Below are 22,379 nucleotides of genomic sequence, written 5' to 3'. Positions count from 1 at the left end.
TAGGACATTTAATCTCCAGGTGAATATTTATTGTTTCAAAGTGACATTTCTCTTTAGACAAACCTAAAGATCTGTTTATGTTTTCATCAAAACTAACAAGGAAACAGAGAAGTCATTATTTAGTTATTTTAACTTTTAAATGCTTATCAAAACAGTCAGATTCCTGACATTGATGCTACAAGGATCTGAAAAAAAATGATAATACAAAATGCTCCAGAGTGCCCCATGTTATTGTTCGCCAAACTGCAAAATCTGCCTTTGGACACAATGCCAGCCCACACCAGACAGCAACAGGGATAGCTGTGAGGCTACGATGCTGGACCCCAAGCAAGGGCGAGCACCACGGCAACAACCACTGACCAAACCGGTAAGCCGTGGTACAAAAGATCGTTTTCTAGGACATAGTATCTGCAGAGCGGCAGGACTTCATACATTAATTTCTTCCCTTTTGATTTAATTTCAAGAAGTTTTTATTTTAATAAATTATTTTCCATTTAAATAGAAATATTATCCTAATTCTGTTTTTTTATGTTTATCAAATAATTAAAAAATGTAAAATTCCCAAAAAAAACATTTATGGCAAAAAATAAAAAAACATTGAAATTTTGAGATTCATGTCCCATCCACTGCATTTATGAAAAATATTAATATTGGTATCAATATTTGTGATGTTGACTGGCATCAGTATCGCCCAACCCTAATTTGAAAAACAAAATACTCAGAAATGCAATTTTAAGCTTAATTTTCTTAATATATGTCCACTATCATAGGAAAATGCCACAAAAAACATGTTGAAAACACCAAAAAACATGATTTTTAATCAGAGTCGGGTCTTTAAAACCTGGTAGACTTCACTGTCAGGTGGGAGGGAGGACAGGAAGTTTTAAGGCCAACAAAAGTGAACATTTTGGAAAGTTGGGAATTGTTCCTTCTGTTTTGCTTCAATTGTTCTTTTGGTCGTGAGTTGTAAACCCATTAGGGAAGTGGTCTAATCCTATAGTAGTGATACTGCCCTGTCGTACAGTAGCTAATGGAGGCTCTGCCTGCAGAGTGCAGAGATTGTCCTAATCCATCCATTGTCTGATTGTGTTGATGGGGGAATAGAAACCACTCCGGGGTTATGAGACAACCTCTGCCGTAAAAACTCCCTTATGCAGAGGCTTTAAATAAAGCTCCATAAAAACACCCCCAACACATATATTACTGCACCAAAACTATTTCTGCAGCGACGGTTGATTTGCACCTGCACTTCCTTTTCACTGAGTGACAAACACTAGCAGAAGACAGGAAATAAGCCTCAGCCACAAGTTTTATTCCTTCATAATCCCTCATCAGGAGTAAGAGGAACATCTGGCTCTAAAGCCTTTTAAGCAAGTTTTATTTTTTATTTGTCCCACTTTATTTTAATCCCTTCTATACCATGTGACACGCTCTCAGGGGAAGGCAAGGTTTTGCATTCATGATTTTGAAAAGGATACTACTACGACTGTGTTTCTTTAAACCACCTCAAGAATGAGGGAATGGATTTGAGCCCCCCCACCCCCCAGCATTCCGGCTTTTACAACTGCCGGGGAAGTCAGACAGTTCCTGGCAGCCTGGAGTAAAAGAAACGGTGGAAAGAAGATGGAATAATGATCGCTGCTAGGAACTCTGAGCGGTACAAACCACTCACAGTGACATGCTCTACGAGGAAGGTACAACCACCAAAAATCATCATAATAATCCCTTGTGGACCTCAGGGAGCATAAATGTTCATTTGAGGAGAAAAGCATTCAGTTGCAAATTAAAGGAGCTGCATGTCCTGAATATGTTCATGTTCTGAGGAGCTGCTGCATGACCATGACTCTAATTTGAAAGCCTGTCTTTACATTTTTTTTATGTACATTTTTAATCCAAATTATGCGTGCCTTATTTGTAAGACGTTCAGAGAACAACAATGAGACAAAAACAACCTGTCAGACTCATGCAAACGACAGTGACAATTTTCTTTTTCTTTCCCAGGGGCCTTAATAACTAGGCAAGAGGATTCAACAAGTCATGCATCTAATAATGAAATATTAAAAAAAATGCAAAAGGGTGCTAGATTAACAAAAATGTATTATTTTTGAAGATAGAAGGAGAAAAAATAAAGGGATTGTTTATGTAAATCATAACTTAATATATAGCCATTTGTTTATTTTCATAAATGCTTAAAGTTTACTTTTAAGGTATATATATATATATATATATATATAGGAGTTATTGAACAAAAACATTTTTCACCTGTTTTATTGTTTGAATAGGTTCAGATTTTAATTATGATAACCCAGTTTTACCTCCAAGAGACAATTGTCTCCTCACGTTTTAATTATAAACCTACCTTAGAATTAGAATGTTAGAAAAACCCTTTTTGAAATAATTCTAACCCAGGGTGAAAGTGGCCTTAAAATATGTCTTGTACAGCCCCTGCTACACATTCTCACTCCCAATTCGTCATATATGGACGTATGGTTCGTATCTTTTTGACGTGCTGGCTGTTCATTTTGTGACATGCAGGCTGTTCCCAACCCTCAGGCCGCCGTACTGGACGCAGTAACAGAGGTGGAACCAGTACTGATCTGTTCCCAAAGGGTCGGGGACCCCCTATTAGCGTCTGTGGCCCTGTACCAAGCGGAGCTTGGATCTGTACCGGTTTGCGTCGAAGGTTGGGGATCCGTGATTTAATGGGAAAAGCCAGCCCATTCAAAAACAATGACTTAGGAACACCCACAACGTCAAAAGTTGATGCTGAGGGGGCCCAAACCATACGTCTATATTTGAGTTAGAATGCATTTGCCACTCATACCAGGTTTTGCCTTATTTGCCTTAGGTAAATTTAGTATTGCATAGTCATAGTTAGTGAAAAACGCAGCCAGTGAGGTACTTTACTGACTGCACACACAGAGTGTACAGGTAGTGCCTATTGAATTCCAACACAAACTATGTTCTAATTGTCTAAAATCCTAAATTCTTACAGTCATGTAGCGTGCAGCGGGTGCAGAAGGAGCAAGCACTTATCCCTTGAACAGTACTAACAGGCCCCTTGCAGAGAGTGCAGGCTTTGGGGAGGCTTGAAAAATCTTTACGATGTGCCTGCATCTCACCCAACTCACCCTAACTTATCCTCATGAGTAGTTTAAGTTTTGGCTACACCCTGCCACCAGCAGCATGCTCATAGAAAAAAACGTGCACGAACATTTTCACTCTAGGAGTTCACCGACCGGTCAACAATCTTAAAATTTTGTGCAGGCAACCTGTGTCCCTGTACAGGTTTGGCCATTTTTCTCTCACAGACAGCCCCTTTCCACCCATAAGGGCAGTTGTCACTGAGGCACTGAATATAAACAAAGCTCACAGTTTCAATAAAGTTGGAACAGTTTTCTATTTTTCTCAGTTTTTCCAAGTTTCAGGTTGAAAAAGGTTTACTGCAACATTTCCAGCTCCGTGTTTGGGGAAGTTTAAAGAAGTAGTGAGAGCAGTCTCAGACCTTAGCAGGTCATTAAAACATATAGTTACAATGTAGTTTTCAGGAGGGAACACTGCGTTATCATAAACACTAATAGACATCATACACATCTTTATTCTTTACTCAAAAATGATCAAATGGATGAATAAATATGTGAAAAACAGCAGTTTTAAGAGCTTTGTCATAGCAGCAGTGATCTATAGGTGGTGTTGTCTGTATGTTTTCTGGCTTTCACTGGACTGTGTAAAGTAGCTGCCACAACACTTTTTTTACAGCAAATTTTCAATACAGCTTTTCTGAGTTTGTTTATCCACAGCTCTTTGGGATTTTAAAAGCGGTGGTCCAGTTTTTTTATTTTTTTATTTTATGGAGCTGAGATCAAAACGTTGACTAACATGGTTTGACATCATTTTTCTTTTCAGTTAGTCAGCTGTAGCTTCACTGCTGCTCTTAAGATCCTTTTACTGCACGAGCCAGCTGGAAATATCTGAGATGGCTGACAGGAATTTTGACATTTGATCAAAAAATGCTTTAAGAAAGACGACAGTTTGTGTTTGTCTCTTTACATCAAGGTGTGTTGACTCCAAAACCAGCCACAGACATTCTCCTGTATCACAGGGAAATGTGTTCCTTTTAATTGTTCTTTTTTAATAAATCATAATGAATTCTGCAGGTAAAAACCTGTGCTTTGGCTTCTTCAATTTATTTTTAAAATGCAACTTTAAAAACTGCAGCCATGCTAAGTTTGCATCCCAACAACACCATACCAACTGTGAAGCATGGGGGTGAGAGCATCATCATTTGGGGCTCATTTTCTACAAAAGGGACTGGATGAGTGACTAGCATTCCGGAAAGGATAAATGTGTTCATACATGGTGGGCTTTTTAGGCAAAATTTTCATTCCACTAGTGAGAGTTTTGAGGATAAAACATGGCAGCATCTTCCAGCATGATAATGATTCCAAACACATCAACAAGAGGCAACGTAAACATTTTTTCAAGGTTCTGGAATGACCTAGCAAGTCTCGGAACCTCAGTCCTATTAAGAATTTATATAATACATTTATATGCCAAACAGGCAGAACCCGCCACTTCTGTACGTTTATAGCTGTTTTATTTACATGCATACATACATTTGACTTTACAAGCTTTTTGTGACAAACTTCCACAAACGACTGAGGTTTACCACAAAACATACAGTGAACTAGCTAAAAAGCTCACCCTATAAGCACATTTTTGTCTATTTTTTTTTTCATCTGAATCAATGAAGGAAGAGTCCTAATAAACAAAATTGAGACTTTTTAATAAACAACAAATATGTTTGGTGACAAAATTAACCACTCTGTCAGTAGTTTTAAAAAAAAACTGCAATAATTGTATATTGTGGATTTAATTGTGTTCCTCTGACCCAAGAGGTAAATTTTGGACAAAAACCTATTCAAAGTGTTTATATTGTACAAAAACACTGTTGTCCAGACTGAATAAGACATGGCAGAGAAAAATAGTTAACCTTATAAAATTATCATTTTCCAATACCTAAGTTATCAAAGCAAAGAATGGCTTTCATAAGGTGTTTTAAGACTGGAAAAATTATTTGTTGTGGGCTAATTCCGCTGAACTGGTTCCGGATTGAGTCCTTGTATTTGGTTCTGGACCAAAACTTGTAAACAAACCATGTGACTAAAGATCTCTTCAGTCATTGGCCAACAATTACAATGTGGGTCAAAACAAAAAGAGAAAGATGGAGGTGCTGCAGTTTGCCAGGATTCTTCACTAATTCAAACTTTTTATTTTGCCGATCAGTTTTGAATGTCTGTATGAAAGCCAGGTTCAACCTTTTTTACTGCTGCTTTGATACAGTGGAAGTATGCTGCAAGGTGGTGCTGGGGATGCTACGGTTACAAGGTACGGTGATAATAAGTGTTTAATATACACGGATTGAGTGTCTTATTCAACCCTGATCACACAAATTCACACACTGATGATGCCAACTTGTAACCACCAGGATCAACATGGGTTTACAGGTCTTGTACAAGTACACTGACACATGAACTGGCAAGGTAGGAACCAAACCTGCAGTCCCTCCAATCAGAGGTTGGCCACTCTACCCCTGCACCACAGCTGCCAGTATATCATGGATAAAGGATGGATTAACAAAGCGCTTGCTGCAACATGAGCAAACACAGTTGATAGTTTCCTTGTTAACTGTACTGTGCATATACTGTAAGTGTTTACCCAACAACACTAAACACATCCCTCCTGTGTCCTCTCATTGGCCGTATACTACAATATTTATCTTTCAGAGCTCAAACCTAACACACTTGAGAATGTATCAAACCTTCACATATGATAAATTTCTGAATTGAAAGACTAACAACTGACCTCTTTAACTCGTGTTACCTTGGCTACAGTTTTACGAAGGTCTTTTATTATGGAAATTGATAGAGGAAAAGATTTTGTTTTCACAGCAGAACGTCCATTCATGCATGTACTATAAAATGGCTTTCATCCTGTTCAGGGTTACAGGGACGCTGAGAGTAAAATGGGTATGAAGGAGCTGCGTGGGTTTTTGAATATTCAAAGAAGTTGTGGTAGTATTTTCATATTAATGTAAACACGGAAAGATTTGTGGCAGAAAACTGTGAAGAAAAGATTTATGTAGGAAAGCTGACTCATTTATGAGTGAAACAAGAAAAAAAAATGTACTCTTAAACAGATAAAACAATAACAATTGAGGCAACAAGTTGTATGTATTTTCCTATGAGCTGCTTCAGCACCTTCTCTATGAAAACTCAAACCTCAGAGACGCTTAGGAAGGAAAAAAAAAAGAAAACATCTCAACATGAGGTCTCTTCAGTCTGCAGTGACACAAAACACCCTGCAGTGCGCTGGAATAATTTAGGAAGTTTGTGCAGTAATTAGAAGAAAACATCAATCAGGCTGAGTGTGGTGTGGCTGTGAAAAAGTCGGCCAAACATTCTAATGCAAGCGCACCAAAGAACAAATAATGCGGTTAAAGAATTAAAACCAGGTTAGGAGGGAACTCTCTCCTGAGCCGCAACAGTTGCACAGATGCATCCGTATTAATTACTGCTCAGCCGGGGTTTAAAGCCCTTCCTTCCCCCCACCTGTTGTTACCCAGACCCTTGCCTCACATGCAATCACAACCAACACGAAGACCACCAGCTTAAAACTGGGCTCTCATTAACACTGAATGCCCCCACCTTCCTGCCACTGCTAATTGGGTCACTATTTACCCCACAGTCAGCACAGCCTCACAGTAAAGGGAGGGGGGGACCTCTAAGACCACCATCAAACTGTCTTAGCTCTGAGCTGGATAACTGCAGGCAAAGAGATTAGAACAAAACAGGCACATATTAATATAGTTAGTCACTGAGCGCCTGCAGGTGATTCATCCGCTCTTTTTTTTTTACGACTGTGCTGTAATCTATAGCTGCACACAATGCTAAATTTTATTATCAGCGCATTAAAAGAAGGCAATGTGACAGAGCATTCATTATATTTGCTCCCAGCTTGGATATCTGCATGAGTTACAGATGCTCTTGGCTTCCAAAATGCATCAGAACCGAGGAGGATGTCCCTGTTTGGTGAGAATGAAGTCAGTCGTCCGTAAGACCACACACAGCACACTAACTCGCTGCCAGTAAGGTCGCCTCAGCATGGCGGAAGATAAGACGCTGCTCAAATTGCCGTTTTGTGTTTTTAACGAGGACAATCCAACCTTTCTAATCAGTTTTTTCCCTAAACCACCAGTTAATCCATTTCCTTCTTTTTTAAGGAGTGCTTCCGTTCATTTGAGGGTTAAGCCACACCGGCACAATTAGAAGAGGGGAGACAAGAGAACATATCCTGGCATAAGCTCAGACTTAACCATCATAGTCCTCAGAAAGGGAAAACATGCCAAGAAAATGGTGGAAAAAGCTGCTCATGCTCTTAGATGAAAAGATGTGTCTCTTAACATCGAGTATTTGACACGTGTTCAAGAACGCACTGCAAGAATGTTCTTGTTCTCTTTTTAGCCCATTGTGTTCACACTGGACAAGCAGGGAGGGGCTTGTTCTTCTTCATCTTTTTCTGCTGTTTACTAGTACATGTCCACCACCTACAGTTGAAAGAGGCTTGTGCGAAATGTTAAAGCAGTTCAAATCTAACAAATCTCAGATTTTTCTTTCACAGCTCTATTCTGATATATGAAAGACTTGGTGTCAGATTATTACAGCCGGGCAAAAAAATGTATATGACTATTAATTTCTCCTCTGTGATTAATTTTAAAACAGTTGGAATTAAAGGGGATGCCATCCATACGTCACTACTAAATCAGAGTCCGTGATTGGTCAAAGTTTGACCTGGTTTAATTGGTAACACGTGTTCGATGTTTTGTACGTAGAGCTTGAAACAGTCATAAAAATTAGTGTAAAACGTAACGCATAAAGGCTGAAAGTTATAACCGTGGACGCCATAATCACGCATTTATGCGCAATTACATGAATTTCAGAAGTAGCCGCTTGAATGTGCGCTGTCGAAGGGCCCTGCCAACTGTGATTCATGTGTCAGTGGTGTTCAGTTTAAGTCAATGTACCGGCGCCATCAGAGGTCTTGTGGAGTAATCTGAGGATCAGGCAGCACTAGCGGCGTGTTGTGGGTGTCAAGGCACGATTTGCCTTTCTGCAAGTTCACAAATATGAACTCTGTCAAAGTAGATGCGTCACATCAACCAATCAGGGACTCAGCTTTGGCCTGTGATGCGTTGATGAAATGATCAGCGGGCGGAGTCCAAAATCAACATGGAGGAGAATCTGATTGTTCTCTGGAGGAATCTGAATGAATCATAAACCCAGACATGGAGACATTATTAACCATGTCTTTGTAGAGCTTTAAAGATGATTTCTTAACATCATCCATGTCTTCCATACATTGTAATTGAGAGACACAGTCAATGCTCACATATAGCAATGAGGCTACAAACTTAAGACCGCAGGGTCACCAACCTTGATCCTAAAAGGCTACCACCCTGCTTGTTTTGCAGCCAACCCTGCTTCAGTAATTGTTGCTTACCTGGATCAGGTGTGTTCAGTCAATCAGAAACTTGGCTGATTCAATCCTGTGGATCAGCATCTACTGAAGCAGGGTTAGTTGCAAGAGGAGCAGGCCGGTAGCTCTCGAGGAACAGAGTTGGGGACCCCTGCTTTAGGCAGTAGCTCCTCCTACACCCTTCTGAAGTATAAAAGTTCACTTTTTCCCACTCCTTTTTAAACAATCATTCTTGAAATAAATCAATCAATCAAGTTTATAAAAAAAAAAAAAAAATTTTGGACAAACGTTAAGCAGTGAATTTGACAAGCATATCACATTCGGAGTGAATGCAGAATTACAAAAAACAAGAGTCCAAACTGACAGTAATTAACCACCTGTACCAACATGACAGATACGTTCATGATCTTTATGGAGCATAGTGTAGTTTCCATACAGGAAATACATCAATATCTTCTTGCTAAGGTTGCAGTCCAGATACTCTTGAGGGAAATTTGTCATTATTTACAGCTTTGTCCTTCTTTTTCCTTTTAAACTGAAGCTTATTTACAATCTGGAGGATTTCCCATTACCTGACTACATTCAATTTGCATGCTGTTTGCAAAATGACCACTTTTATGTGGCTCATTTCACAGCTGATTTGGTCACACTTAAATAGATTTTGAAGCATAATTTGTGTTTTAATGGCAATGCCTGTGAAAACCTTCAAGATGCTTTAGCAACTGTTTCTTGAGTCTCAACAAAAAAGGTGCAGATAAGGTTTTTTTTAATGTATGCATATACAAAACAATTATTTTTTCACTTTTTGCATAAATTTAAACAAAATAAACACATGAAACCAAGATTAAATGAATTGCATTAACCTCAGTTAAGATACCCTGGCACAAAGCGGTGTATTTAATAAGCTAGCTAACTGATTTTCCTCTTTTAAAGAAAATATTTTTTTTTTATAAGATTGAAATAACAAGAGTTGGTAAGCTGCAGATACATTTTGACAAAGATGTGTTGTTTTGCAAAAACAAAAACTGAAATATGAGGCTAAAAAGGCTAAAAGTGATAATGGCACATTACATTTAGTGGTGTGTCTCACATTGATCGAACAGGTAGGACGTTTCCAAAATGCCCCCCCTTTCTTTGGATTTGGCTTGCTTCCACACTTAAGCAGATTATTTTGCCTTGAAATGTCATGCAGCTCCAACAGCTGCTCATTTCAGAGAAAAATTGGCCAAAACAGGCGCTGGCCAAAATAAAATAAAAAAATAAAAAAATCAAGCACCTCCCTGGCACACAAATGAGACATTTTCAGCTGTTTTTTTTTTAGTAATTAAACTTTTTTAGGATTCTTACTGTGGTTTTATTTCACCTTTCCTCTTAAGGCTCCATGCTCAGATCGATTACTTTGTGTTGTTTGCGTCTACTCTTTGGCCTGCTAAATAGTCTGTCTGCATTCCAACTGTTGAATACAAATGGGCCAATGCTGAGATGCCCTGGGGTTCACTTGCAAGTTAACTTTTTTCCCCTTTGCTTCATACAAACCAAAGTTTGTTCATTTCATTTGCATTGAATTTCAGGTGAATACTTGCTTAACAAATCAGCCAACTCTGGAGTGGACCTTAGAGCTTTGAAGACCATTTAGACTCAGCAGATTGAAAATTCAAAGTTAGATTCTCAGATTGTAGTAGTATGGATTGCATAGGGTCAGTTTTTTCCACCATTTAAAGGAGGTTTTGCAACAACTCTGAAAACCCAGATTGATGGATCTAGCTGGTCTAGTCTACACTTGTTAATTTTACAACCTTTTTTGACAGCAGCTTAAACAAAAAGACTCAGCACAGTTTTTAACAATGAATTGACTTTCTTATTTTTCTCAGGTTCTTTAATCAGAGAGCCACAATGGAGGGGTAGAAGAGCCAGACGTGGCTCTGGAGGCGCTGATTGCAGACCCTTGTTCTAGACAAATAGATCCATGTACGCCTTTGTTTTCCTCGTCTGAGTTGGAACCTTGCTTACAACTGTGCGACTGGATAGCTCCAATATTGCTTGCCATTCTTGTTGCACCGGTAATGTTAGGTTGGGGCTGTAAGCTAGTGGGAGAGAGTAGAAATAAAGGGTTGATGGGAAATGAGGGCAGGCTCACTCCATGCCAACAGTCTCCCCACAACTCAGAGGCAAATTTCCAAGAAAATTACAAAATTATAATTAAATGATGACAGGGAGCGCTTTGAAAATAGATGAAAAGATGATTGGAGCGGGACGTGTGGCAAGCAGTGTAAAAGTCTGTCTTTGCTTTTTATAATTACTTTTTTTGCAAACATTTTCATACCTACGACACTGCTTTTTTTTTTTTTTTTAAGGTTAACTTTCATAAATGTATGGAAAGCAACAGTGATCCTGCACACTTGAGATTTGTGTAAAGAATAAATTATCAGTGACATCAAGCCTTACTGGCAACTTCGAGCGAAGCATTCCGACTAACGGCCTCTCCCAGGTAGTTTCTGGCCACGCAGGTGTAGACGCCTTCATCCGGTTTGCTCCTGCGCCCGTGTACGATCCTCAGGAAGAAGAGGGAGCCGCTGGGCAGGAGCATCCGGTGAGAGCGGGGGTCATCCTTGTCGGTCTCCACACGCTCCCCATCTTTATACCACTCTATGCTGGGAGTGGGTCGGCCCTCTGCCTTGCAGTTGAGGGTGGCTGGCTCCCCCTTGGAGACGATCAGATCTGAGGGGTCCTCCACAATCCGAGGGAAGCTATCTTCAAACCGTGCTCGGGATGCTGCAAAAAGAGATAAGACAGATGTTACCTATCTGGCTGACCACATACCAGTCATGAAAGAGCTTAACTGATTTGGGAGCGTTCACACAAGCAAAGCCATCTGAAGGCTTAGAAGCTTCTCCTTTAAGATTCAACGTTTGTGTGAAACAAACTCAGGTAACTCCTCTTTTGGTCACATTTCCTGCTGCTTTATGATACATCAGCTCATTTCCTCCCATGTTTGTACACAAAGTGTAAATAACTTTATAACTATACAAAAAAGGCAGTGCAGCCCCCACCTGCAACCACCCACATGGCAGGATAATAATCCATCTCTGGATCAGCTATGAATGAGAAAGAAACATCTTAGCATTTAGTAGTAGAAAGACCCAAGCAGTGAGAGTGAAAACAGCAGAGAGGTACAGATAACTCCCATACCATCTCCTTGGGGATTCATTACTACCTTCACCTGGTTGTGAGGAGGAAGCTCACCGCCTCAAGACCTATGGTAAACTCTCAGAGCACAAGCAAAGGTCTCCTAGAATTTCCTACAGCCAGAAAAATGAATAATTCAAAAAGATGTTGCTTTCAGGTTTGCTTCTAAGGAGCAGATGCACCCTCTTTCTCTGATTCCTCTTCTTTTTTGAGTGAACCAAATGGTCACAGTGTCACTGATTATTATTCTGCTTTCTCTGAGACATCAGAGTCAGCACTGGATCCAGATTGCACTGTATAAAAATATTTCATTATTATAGTAGAGGAGCAGTTTGGAGTAACCTAATGGTGCCCATGCTGTCATTACATTATACTTGACCCAGAGGCATCAGGATATAAACCGGCGCTTCTGCTGTAAGCAGATTTATCCATGCTGGCCAAAAGTCACCATCCATGCATAAACCTGAGGTAAACGCCTAAAGAGCAATCTGAGAGCTTGCAGCTCACGCTTCAGGGTCACGAGGCAGGACAGCTTGAAACACTAATGCAGGATGTGGGTGAATAGCAATTGAGCCATTAAAATGTAGTGTGGCACCTTCTGGGCATCCGGGTGCAAAAACACACCGTGCTTAAAAAGTAATCCACACATGAAATATCTAATGTAATCCTGAGCAATATTATTATATGCTTTGTTTGGGATTATAATTTGTCTCATATTCTCCGTGTAAATGTGCAGACACAATGTGACTTTTAATCACAAAAGCACAAAGAGGATTGTTTTCTTTGTGGCTGTATGACTCACACAAATCACTGTACAAATAAGTTCTGTTAACAAACAAATTGACAGAATTTGTGTTCTGTTTGAGCTGTGTCGTGTTTCAGTTTGTTTCTTGTAATAACAATAGACAATTTTGGTATATTGTGCCAAAACAACCGTTTTTTTTTTTTTCTGGGAGCCTGATTTAACCAGACAATACCACTCCTCACTGTGCATGATCCACTGCATGCATGTAAGAACGCATATTTGTCTCACCGTCTGCTATATTTATATGCATTTTTACCGAAATCTTGTGGTCCAAATATCGATAGCTGCTGAAATGTTGGAAAATTAGAACAAAAGAACATCTGAGTTTTTAAATTGTGCGTTTGTGATATATAGTATTGTATACGAATATATTTAGGTATAACATTTATTACATTTCTTTTAATATAAAATTAATATAATTATTAAAAAATAATATTAAAAGTAATATTCATTAATTAATATAAAATGTATATATATATATATATATATATATATATATATATATATATATATATATATATATATATATATATATACTGTATATCTGTACATACAAAAAGACCTCAGACATTACAACCCGGAAAAGTTGCTGGACTATGACCAGCTAAGATACTTTACGCAGGACCTGAGCTTAGAGGAGGAGAGCACGTTTTTTTTATATTATTATATATACCGTACATATTATTATAGTCATTTTAATATATAAAAGGTAATAAAAAGGTAATAATTCTCCCATTAGTTCTCCCTCTAACTTTTCTTCTGTTGTTTTTTATTTATTTATTTATTTTTGGCTGATGGCATATGTACAAATTTAAGCGCGACCAAGCACAAAAACTGATGGGAATTTAAGACGAACATTGCTGCTTTGCCCCTGTGCTATATTTTGGGGTCCAGATGACCCCACCCTTACATCAAAGTGTTTTCCTTCTTATGACAAAAGTGGATGAAGGTGGGCAGGATTTCATGTCTGCCGTGGACACCAGTGAAAATCAAAAATCATTTGGAAAAAGTAGTTCTGCGCGCTGTGTTGTGGGTTCCAGACTCCCAACTCCCATTCTCAACGGATAGTACAAGGTTTAAAAGTACACCCAAGTCTATATTATTTTGTTGTTTGCTCGTTTTTTTAAGGAGTAATTGTAAAAACTGGAACGGTTACCAAATAGCACAGCAAATATGTAAAGTGCAGCTATATTAAGCAATTACTTGTTAAGTAAAAAAGTCCAGCACTGGTCGCATGAACAAACAAGCATTTTTGTCTTAATCCATTAATGCTTTTTTATGTATAAAACAGCAGATTATTTATGCAGAGGTAGAATTCTAGGTGGTTTTAATGCGTCAACATTTTTCCAAGCATCTTATTTGCACCTCCATAATGTCGAGCTCACAGAGCATGGTGTTCTAGAAGGCAGCAGACAGGGCACCCAGTAAAATATTCATACAGCTTCCCCAGACTTTCCGATGTAACTGGAGCACATAGGTCACATTCTGAGTCATCTCCCAACATCAATGGCACTTAGAAAGATGCGTGCCATAGATGCGTGCTTGGAAAAACAACATTTTGTTTAAAATGGTTGTGATGAGTGGGATGCCGGTGCCACGTTGGAGCCATTGACAGCAAAGCCAAAGGGCAGCTCTCAGAGGCTTGTGTTTGAGTTTAACATCCTGATGCATTGCCTAGGCTACACTTAGCTAAATGACAGAGGTCTTTCCCTCGGAGGATCCTCAGGAGTTCTGCAAAGCTCACTATACTGCAGTTGTAATATTCTGAGTGGGACTTAAGACTTCTTAAAGACTCACTCCACAGTAAATTGTGTTTTTAACATGTTGTTGTAGCATATTTCTCATAGTGGAGGACATGTATAAAATTATTTAGGATTATTCTGACTATTTATTCAAATAGTGATGGATCAGAAGCAGACAAAGCTTCAGGTGTGTGATGCAGCAACTGCCATTGGTCGGATCAAAGTCTTTCTGCTCTCTTGAAGACAAATAGATCCATTAACATCTTCGTTTTCCTCGTCTGAGCTGGCTTCTGGATCAAAATTGTATGGCTGTGCTCCAATATTGTTTTTTTTTCCCCTGCTAATCTAATGTTGGATTCGGTTTGTGAGATAACATTTTTGCTAAAGGAACTTAAAATAAAAGCGGATTGATTCACCAAAGTTGTAAACTTTCACATACCAGCATTTTCTCCAACTTGTTTTCCAAAAAAATCTTTCCTCCCTTAATGTTAGCTAACGTTAGCTTGGGTTTGTGAGAAGCTGTAAGCTAACGGGAGAGAGTGTAAACAACAACATGCTGGGATCACTGTAGGGTTACTTCTGCGTCAACAGAACCAACCACAACCCAGCGGTTAATTTCTGAAGAGTTCCTGCTGCACTGCTGAAAATGTTTCAAAAACGACACAAGCTGTTAGATTTTTGCTGAAAACTACATAATCATAATTAGAAAACCTCTGGGAATGCTTTTACAATAGATCAAAAGATGACTGGAGTGGAAATTTAAACAAAAGTTGGGATGTTTGAGGTGTCTGAAAGATATAAATTCGACACTGACGTGTCAGGAAGTTTTATTTAAAAAAACGATTTAACTGTGTGACTGCAAACTGTTCCCACTACACACCAACAACTTTTTCTGCAACAAGACTGTCTTGTTTTCCCTTTTTTAAATTAACATTTAAACAGGAACACATAAGAGTAAAGTCTTAAGCCATGAAATAAATCTCCAACTGTGTTTCATCATTTTGCAGGCGTTCTGGGTGTCACACTGTCCATCTGCACAAGCACAATGCTTTTCCTTTGGAGCCCATTTCACAATCTCCCACCAGACCGTGCTAGCTAATAACACATCCAACAAATATAGAGCAAAGATAACATTTATGCATTAGTGTTTCTTTTACTGGTGAGTCCAATTATCTATCTCCTTTAAGATCTGGATTGGGTCTCTTCTAACTCCACTGGGAAATGAATGCCTCATTAGCTGTTAGATGCTCCACTTTGCTCACCATCCAGTCACTAAATGTATCTGTCTGCTGTTGAGTGCTCTGCAGGTTAGCGGTGAAGGTGCAGCACGGAGCCTTTTCCATCTTTTTATGCCAACAGCTTCCCACTGTGGCTGGGAACAACAGTGTGAAGCTGTGGAGCAGATGTTGAAATGAACAGAGTTTAGAAACAAATTGGTGGGATGTGTAGAATAACCCAGTTAAATGAAAATTTCTCAGTTTGATGATGGCTTGACTCACATCATGTGTTTAAAAAGTGTAGAAAAATATTTTTTTTGCACAATATTTGTTTGAAAATAAAATAACTCAAATTATCAATCGACCAAAATGGGAACATTTACCTCAGGAGAGTCCGATGGTCTGCTTCTTTGGTCCAGATTGAGAGCGGACAGAAGCATGCCTCTGACATAACACAATTTAAGACTAACAATCATGGACATACTTCATCAATACAGCTAAAATTTGGGGATTTTTTTCAATTTCATAAGCGTTTCATTCAAAAATCTATTTTAACCAGTTGAGCTTTTGATTTTACAACATAACATAGTGACATGAGGAAGCCCCCGAGGGCTGTTGATCTTCGATAAGGCCACAGGACAAACAGGGACTATGGTGGGAATTTTATAATCTGGTCTGTAGATACACCCCGAGAGACACGTTACCCAAACGTGAAGCACAATTCTCAGTCTGGTTTGTTTCACCTATTTCTACAGTTTTTGAAATAAGTTTCACCAGTTAACCCTTTAACCCCAGAGCTTTAGCTCCAGTGTTTATAGTCTTTCAACTACCGCAACTCTTCAACCGTTTAGGCAATTAACACAATTCTAGCAAATTCTGAAGCTGAAAAAAACAGTCTTGAATTGATATGCCACACTTTATTAGTAATGTGTTGCTTATTAGTGCAAAGTCGATTTGAAAAGTTGGCTCTCTCCATGTCAGAATCAACTGATTGACATTAGTCCATAAATGGTTGAAAATTTACAGTAGGTCAAAGAGAATGTGTTATTTTAGGTCATATCTCTGATGTTAAAAGGTTAAATCCTCCCAAAATTACAGCAAAAAATATTGACTCTAATTTCTTCTAATGATACATCAGCACAAGCTTCACCCATGTCTTTATCATAGATATATATTAATCACTGGACAAAGTTAGGTGTTTACATCACCCATGAAATGCCTTATCCCCCGGTCCTCTAAAATCAAGCCTGTGGCTTCCTGATTCGGCCATTTTGAAACCTGTCACCAGTGATCAATCTGAGTCAGTCTTTTAGAAGAACTACTGTCTCCAATCAGGAGAGAGCTTGTTTGAAGTCCACACCCCTTTTATTCAGGAGAAGCTGTCAAACGTTCTGGGTGGGATCAGCAGACGCCGCATCCTTTAACCTAGGCATCTGATTGGTCAGTTTATAACTTAAATAACTTATGATAAAGAAAAAAGTTTTAGAGCAAGAATGATTATTCTGATAAATAAAAGGACTGAGAAACAACTATTTCTTAATAGAAGTCTATGGGATTTTGGCTCCCTGGAGCCAGCAGGGGTTGAGCTGTCCAGTAAAAATTCTTTTTACCATTCAACGCCTTCAGGTTACTTTTAAAAGTACTGCTTTTGCTTTAATTTTTCTATTTTATTTGTGTTTTTCTGTGTTTATTATCATGCAGGGTTTATCTTATTTTATTGCATGTGGAATGGTGTTTTATGTTCTTATGTACAGCACCTAGAGCGGTCTTTTTAACATGAAGGGTGCTATATAAATAAAATTAATATGAATTGGAGTAAAGAAAAAATATTTGAATTTGAATTACATTTTTAACCTTTATTTTCTCAAAAAAATGTTAACATTGAGCCTCCTTTAAGTACAAATACAAGCACGAAGAGGCTCAGCCCAATTGTTATTTCATCATTCCAAGCATGTCGTAAAGCCATTACACCGCCATTAACGATGCAATCAACTGTTAACAGCACATAAATGTTTATATTTCTGATCGCCGTGAGGGAGATTCTTTGTTAGCTTTGGGTAAATTATAGAAATTACTTGCTTGGATCAAGCATAAACGTAAAGGATTGAGCTCTTTTCATCTTGTAGGTATTAGCATTTGTTGATATGCAAAAAGATTCCAGAGGGAAAAAAAGAAAAATCAGGTTAGGAGCGATTTTTGCTCTTGGTTGAACGAACACCAAATGTAGTAATGAATGAAAGGACACAGTGGCAGCTATGGCTTTTAGATCAGCAGGCACATCTTGAGGAAACACAAAGAAATGGAAGTGGCCAAAGTGAGGCCAGAGCAACTGGCTAAAGCCCCCTCCACAAAAACTCATTTTCTTTGTGAAAGGGAATATTCTCACCAGTAACGCCAGCTTCATGGCAGGAAGATTGTTGTGCTGCACTTGAAAGCACCTTTCAGCAAATAAGAAAAATAAATAAATAAAGGAGAGAGAAACGCTTGTGTCACCGAAAAATAAATGTCACAGGAGACGATAAGGATCTCTGTGAAGGTATGTGTTTAGTCAGATCATAAACGCGCCATTAGAGCCTGCAGTGAGTCCACAGAGATCTAAAAGCACATGGGAATTTAGACTGGGACTGTGGTTTGACGGAAAATCTTCATCTGAAGCAGTCTTCTGTAAAATGACTTTCACATTCACAAGGGATGAACAAGCGAAGGACAGACTAAAAGCAGTTTCAGAGATAATGATTACAAAAATAGAAATAAAAAAGCTCATTTTGCATTGTATTAGAATTCTTGTTTTAATTAATGGCTGATTTATTTGATGCTCCTATTGCAGCAAGCTAAATTAAAACATGAATCGCTTTTTTGTGTGTTAAAAAAAGCTTGTTTTTGTTTACCTCCACTTCACACCTGCTCAGAACACTGACAAAGGAAACCAAATTAGTTTATACTCAGCAAAATGTTATTTAGTAATATAAATAATGAAATCTCAGTTTAATACTGATGAAAGACAATTAAATTATGTCATTAAGCAGTCAAAATAACAAAATGAAGAAAAAATAAAGTGCTTTCAGAACAGCGACGCCTTCATTTTTTTATGTAAATCCACTGTTTGATCCACAGTGTTTCACTGGTAAATATATACCAGTAAAGAGGTATCTCAAATCTTTAATTAACCACTGAAAAAGTGGGAGCGTTTCAGACCGGTGCAATCAAAACGCTCCTCATCTGTGCGGTTCTGTGCTTCCGCAGACAAATTCTTTCAAAAACGCCAACTTCTGTGAAGGTGAGCGGCGAAATAGACTGGAGATAAAGCATGAGAGGGAATGGCAGTCAACCTTGAGCTGTCACACCAAATAGAGGGAGATTTAAGAATGAGAATGTGCCCAGCTCATGCAAGGTTATCGCTGTTTAATATACTCTCAAGGCTGTGTGGAGTGAGGGATGCTTCTCAGAGGGAAATGGAGTAAATTTCACTGAACAGTTTCACTAAGCCAAAACAACGACTAATTAAAAAGATAAAAATATATTTTTAAACTTGATAGCAAAACTTTGAAGCAGCTTTTTCCTAGCTGGTTATTTTTTTCTTGATCATACTATGATAAATACTCTGTTTTTGTTTTTCATTTTTTATGGAAAAGCAACACGACTTTGCAAGGTTAAGCTATTATTTGACTTTCAAGATCTACAAAAACATGTTTTTTCTCATATTTTAGGTGTATAAATGTGACTTGCACAACCTTCATTTGTGGCCAGATTCTTTTATTTGAACTCTTTTTAAGCTCTTCTTTTGGTCGCCATCATCAACTCCTGAGGGAAATATCTGGCTCTTCGGAATCTGCAGGCTTCTGATCAGACAGTGTGCTGAAGGGACTGAGAGCTCTTTGTCAGATAACAACTGCTCGTTGAAGCACAGAGGAGTTTAAATCCAAAAACAATCAAAAAAAAAAAGTGAATGAATGACCAGACAGGTAAACAATAAAATGAAAATCACTGTAAAGCTGCTCAAAGCGGCTGAGGTGAACTGCAGATATCCGCCTGCAGGCTGACGACTCCACTTGAAATGAAATTGATTTCTCTCCGTCGTTTAACTGGAGGCTTTCCTGAAGTGAGGCGCTTCTGGAATGGTCTGAGCTCCACGTCGGGAGCGTCGGCACAGAAAACATTTTTCACATTTACTTCTTGTCTTTCCTGTGGTGTTCCAATCATAAAAACGGATTAAATGCAACTTTAGATGGACCCTCCATCATTAGGTAATTGAAAGTTATGTGGGGTTAGACTGCAATCCTTCATTCAGAGGTGATAAAATGGATGGAAAAAAAAGGGGGCTGCTAAGTTAAAACAAAGCCCATTAGTGCAGCAGACAGCTCTGACAGACAAGTTATTGCATTGGTCCTAATTGCAAACTCTGACACATGCCTGCATGTTTGCTCGTGGCGTCTTCTCATTCATGCCTCATTTAGCAAACAGCACAAGCAGAAAGAGAGCTGCGAGGAAGATGAAGAACTCGAAAACCCTGTTGATCCAGGCCAGATCTGGCGTTTCTTGGCTTCTGGGTCTGCAGTTACATAAGATATTATAGGGTGGTGGGAGGCAAGGGGGGGTCATTAATGAGTATTTACAATTATTAACCATGCATCCTCATCTCTGGGGGCAGAAATGTACTCCTGTCACGCTTCTGGATTAAAACAAAAACACCTCAGAGCAGACGTCCTGCTTCCCTTCAGATTTCTGGGCCTTTTAACTACTGACAGAACAACAGATGCCAGAACCGGGACCTGTCTGAGCTCACAGCTTCATATCTGCAGGAAAAAAAAGAAAAAAGAAGCAGCAACCTGCAGAAAGCTCAGAGACTTTGCATGCATGTTAAAGTGAGACAGGAGCAGAAGGCTGGCAGCTAGCCTGTTGGGCTGGTGGCTGTCTGCTGAGATTTCCTCGTGTCTTTTTCAATTTTAGTTCATTTACATACTTGAAAAGGCCAAAAACATTCAAGCAGTTTATGTGACATTGCCAAGTAATCAGCGCGCCGCAGAAACTTCATTTCAAAGAGAAAACGTCAAGTTTGAACGATCAACTCTTAAATGGGCCTTTTAACCTTATCTAGGTTCGGCAAAGCACCTTAAAAATTTGTTTGGCGTTCACACTAAAAACAGGAGCGGCTGAACATGGAGCCATGTCAAGGAAAAGTACCGTTTCTTTTAGCTCAAAATTTAATTTGGCTTTATCTATGAGTTGTTTCATTTCAAGGCTGCAGCACATGAAAAAGCTACATTCATGAGGGAATCTGAAAATGTCTTAAAATATTTTTTTTTTAAGAAAAGCAGCTCCAAACTTTCCTAAAATTTGAACAAAATACAGGTGAAGAAATGATTTAATTTAAATTTCAAAACAGCCCCAGACTTGTCTCGATTCATCATTGAATGAGTAAACAATGGCGGAAACTCTGTCTAAAACAAAAAATATGACTGCTATGAGGAAAAAAAAACACAAAGTCACATTTTCTAGTATGTCATTAGTGTCACACAACGCCTGTCTGACACTCACATGGGTGTGGAGCAAGTTTTGCTCACAGTTCAAAGCGAGGCTTTCATGCGTTAGCAATTACGGTTGATTCCAAGTGAAAACCGTCATTAGACTCAGAGGAAGTGACTCTGTGTCTCTTATTAGTCTGTAAAGGCATTGAGAGGGTAAACATCAGATAGAGTCGCTTCTAATGAAATTCCTTTATTATTTAACATGTCGTTGTAAAGAATTAAAGCAATGTGCATTTATGTAAAGATTTATATTTGAAAAGTCAGCATCAAAATTCAAGTTAGAAAGAAACATTTCTAGATTTTCCTGTTTCATGATTCAAATAAATATTTTTAACCAGAGCTATGAATCAATAAAACTTGTATTTTTTATTTATCTTATGACTTTAATAATTAACTTAGTATTAATCACAAAATATTTGCATATTTTTATGCATAATTCTGAATGTAATAAATGGAATACAAAACGGTGGTAAAATTAACTAAACGTGGTGTCAAACCATTGACTGTATAAGAGAACTGGACTGAGTAACTTCTCTGCATTCGTCTTCCAAACAGGAAGTACCCGCCCAAAAAGCCATCATAGACTTCTCTTGAGAATAAAACAGCTACTACTCAGTCATTCTGTTTGTCAGAATAACCATTTAAAAAAATGTTAGAAAATTTTGATTTTCTTGGTACACTTTCAAGTGTAGACTTCCAACAAGCTCGCTCCTGATTGGCCAGAGTGGTTGCCATACAAATCACTGCAATCCTGAAATTGATACTTTCGTTGCAGTTTTTCTTTAATATGTAGAGTAAAGATCTTGAACTTACTTTCGGAGTTCATGCAAGCGCAGCATCTATCTGTCTGCAGTGTCGTCAGATTGAGCAAAAACAGCCCAGTTTGATTCAAGACCTGCACAATTTGGCCATGACATTGACAGTCTGTGTAAACAGCACACCTGCTCACTTCTCAGTGGAGAGTCGAGAGAGTGATCAAAGAGCCACATATTTGCACGCGATGGCAGGATTTTTTTGTGTGTATTGTCTATATTTTTATTGTTTACAGTGTTGCTTTTGTTTACTTTCTCACTTGTATCTTTGATATTTTATTACTGTTTTTATTTTAATCTATATATATATATATATATATCTGTGGTGCATTCGTTCATCTTCTTAGCCGCTTTGCCCCTTTAGGGGTCGCGGGGGTGACGCCGCCTAACCCGGCTACTGATGGGCGAAGGCAGGATATACCCTGGACAGGTCGCCAGTCTGTCACAGGGCCTCAATCACACACCCTGACACGCTCACTTTCACATTTAGGGACAATTTAAAGTAACCAATGAAGCATGTTTTTGGATGGTGGTAGGAAGCCGGAGTCACCAGTGAA

At 38.7% G+C, this 22,379-nt stretch overlaps 1 protein-coding gene across 3 annotated transcripts in view; it reads right to left on the bottom strand.

Moving 5' to 3' along the window:
• Window positions 1-22,379, bottom strand: part of LOC112149818 (roundabout homolog 2) — a 91,299-nt gene that overhangs the window by 62,209 nt on the left and 6,711 nt on the right. For all 3 annotated transcript variants that reach the window (XM_024277761.2, XM_024277762.2, XM_024277763.2), the window contains exon 2: window positions 10,981-11,307. In XM_024277761.2, coding sequence (XP_024133529.1) covers window positions 10,981-11,307 — 327 coding nt within the window. The remainder of the gene's footprint in view (window positions 1-10,980; window positions 11,308-22,379) is intronic.

This window comes from Oryzias melastigma, linkage group LG13, assembly GCF_002922805.2.
Source record: "Oryzias melastigma strain HK-1 linkage group LG13, ASM292280v2, whole genome shotgun sequence".
Taxonomy (NCBI): domain Eukaryota; kingdom Metazoa; phylum Chordata; class Actinopteri; order Beloniformes; family Adrianichthyidae; genus Oryzias; species Oryzias melastigma.
The sequence above is the reverse complement of the archived record's forward strand: the minus strand, read 5'-3'. Positions and strand labels throughout refer to the sequence as shown.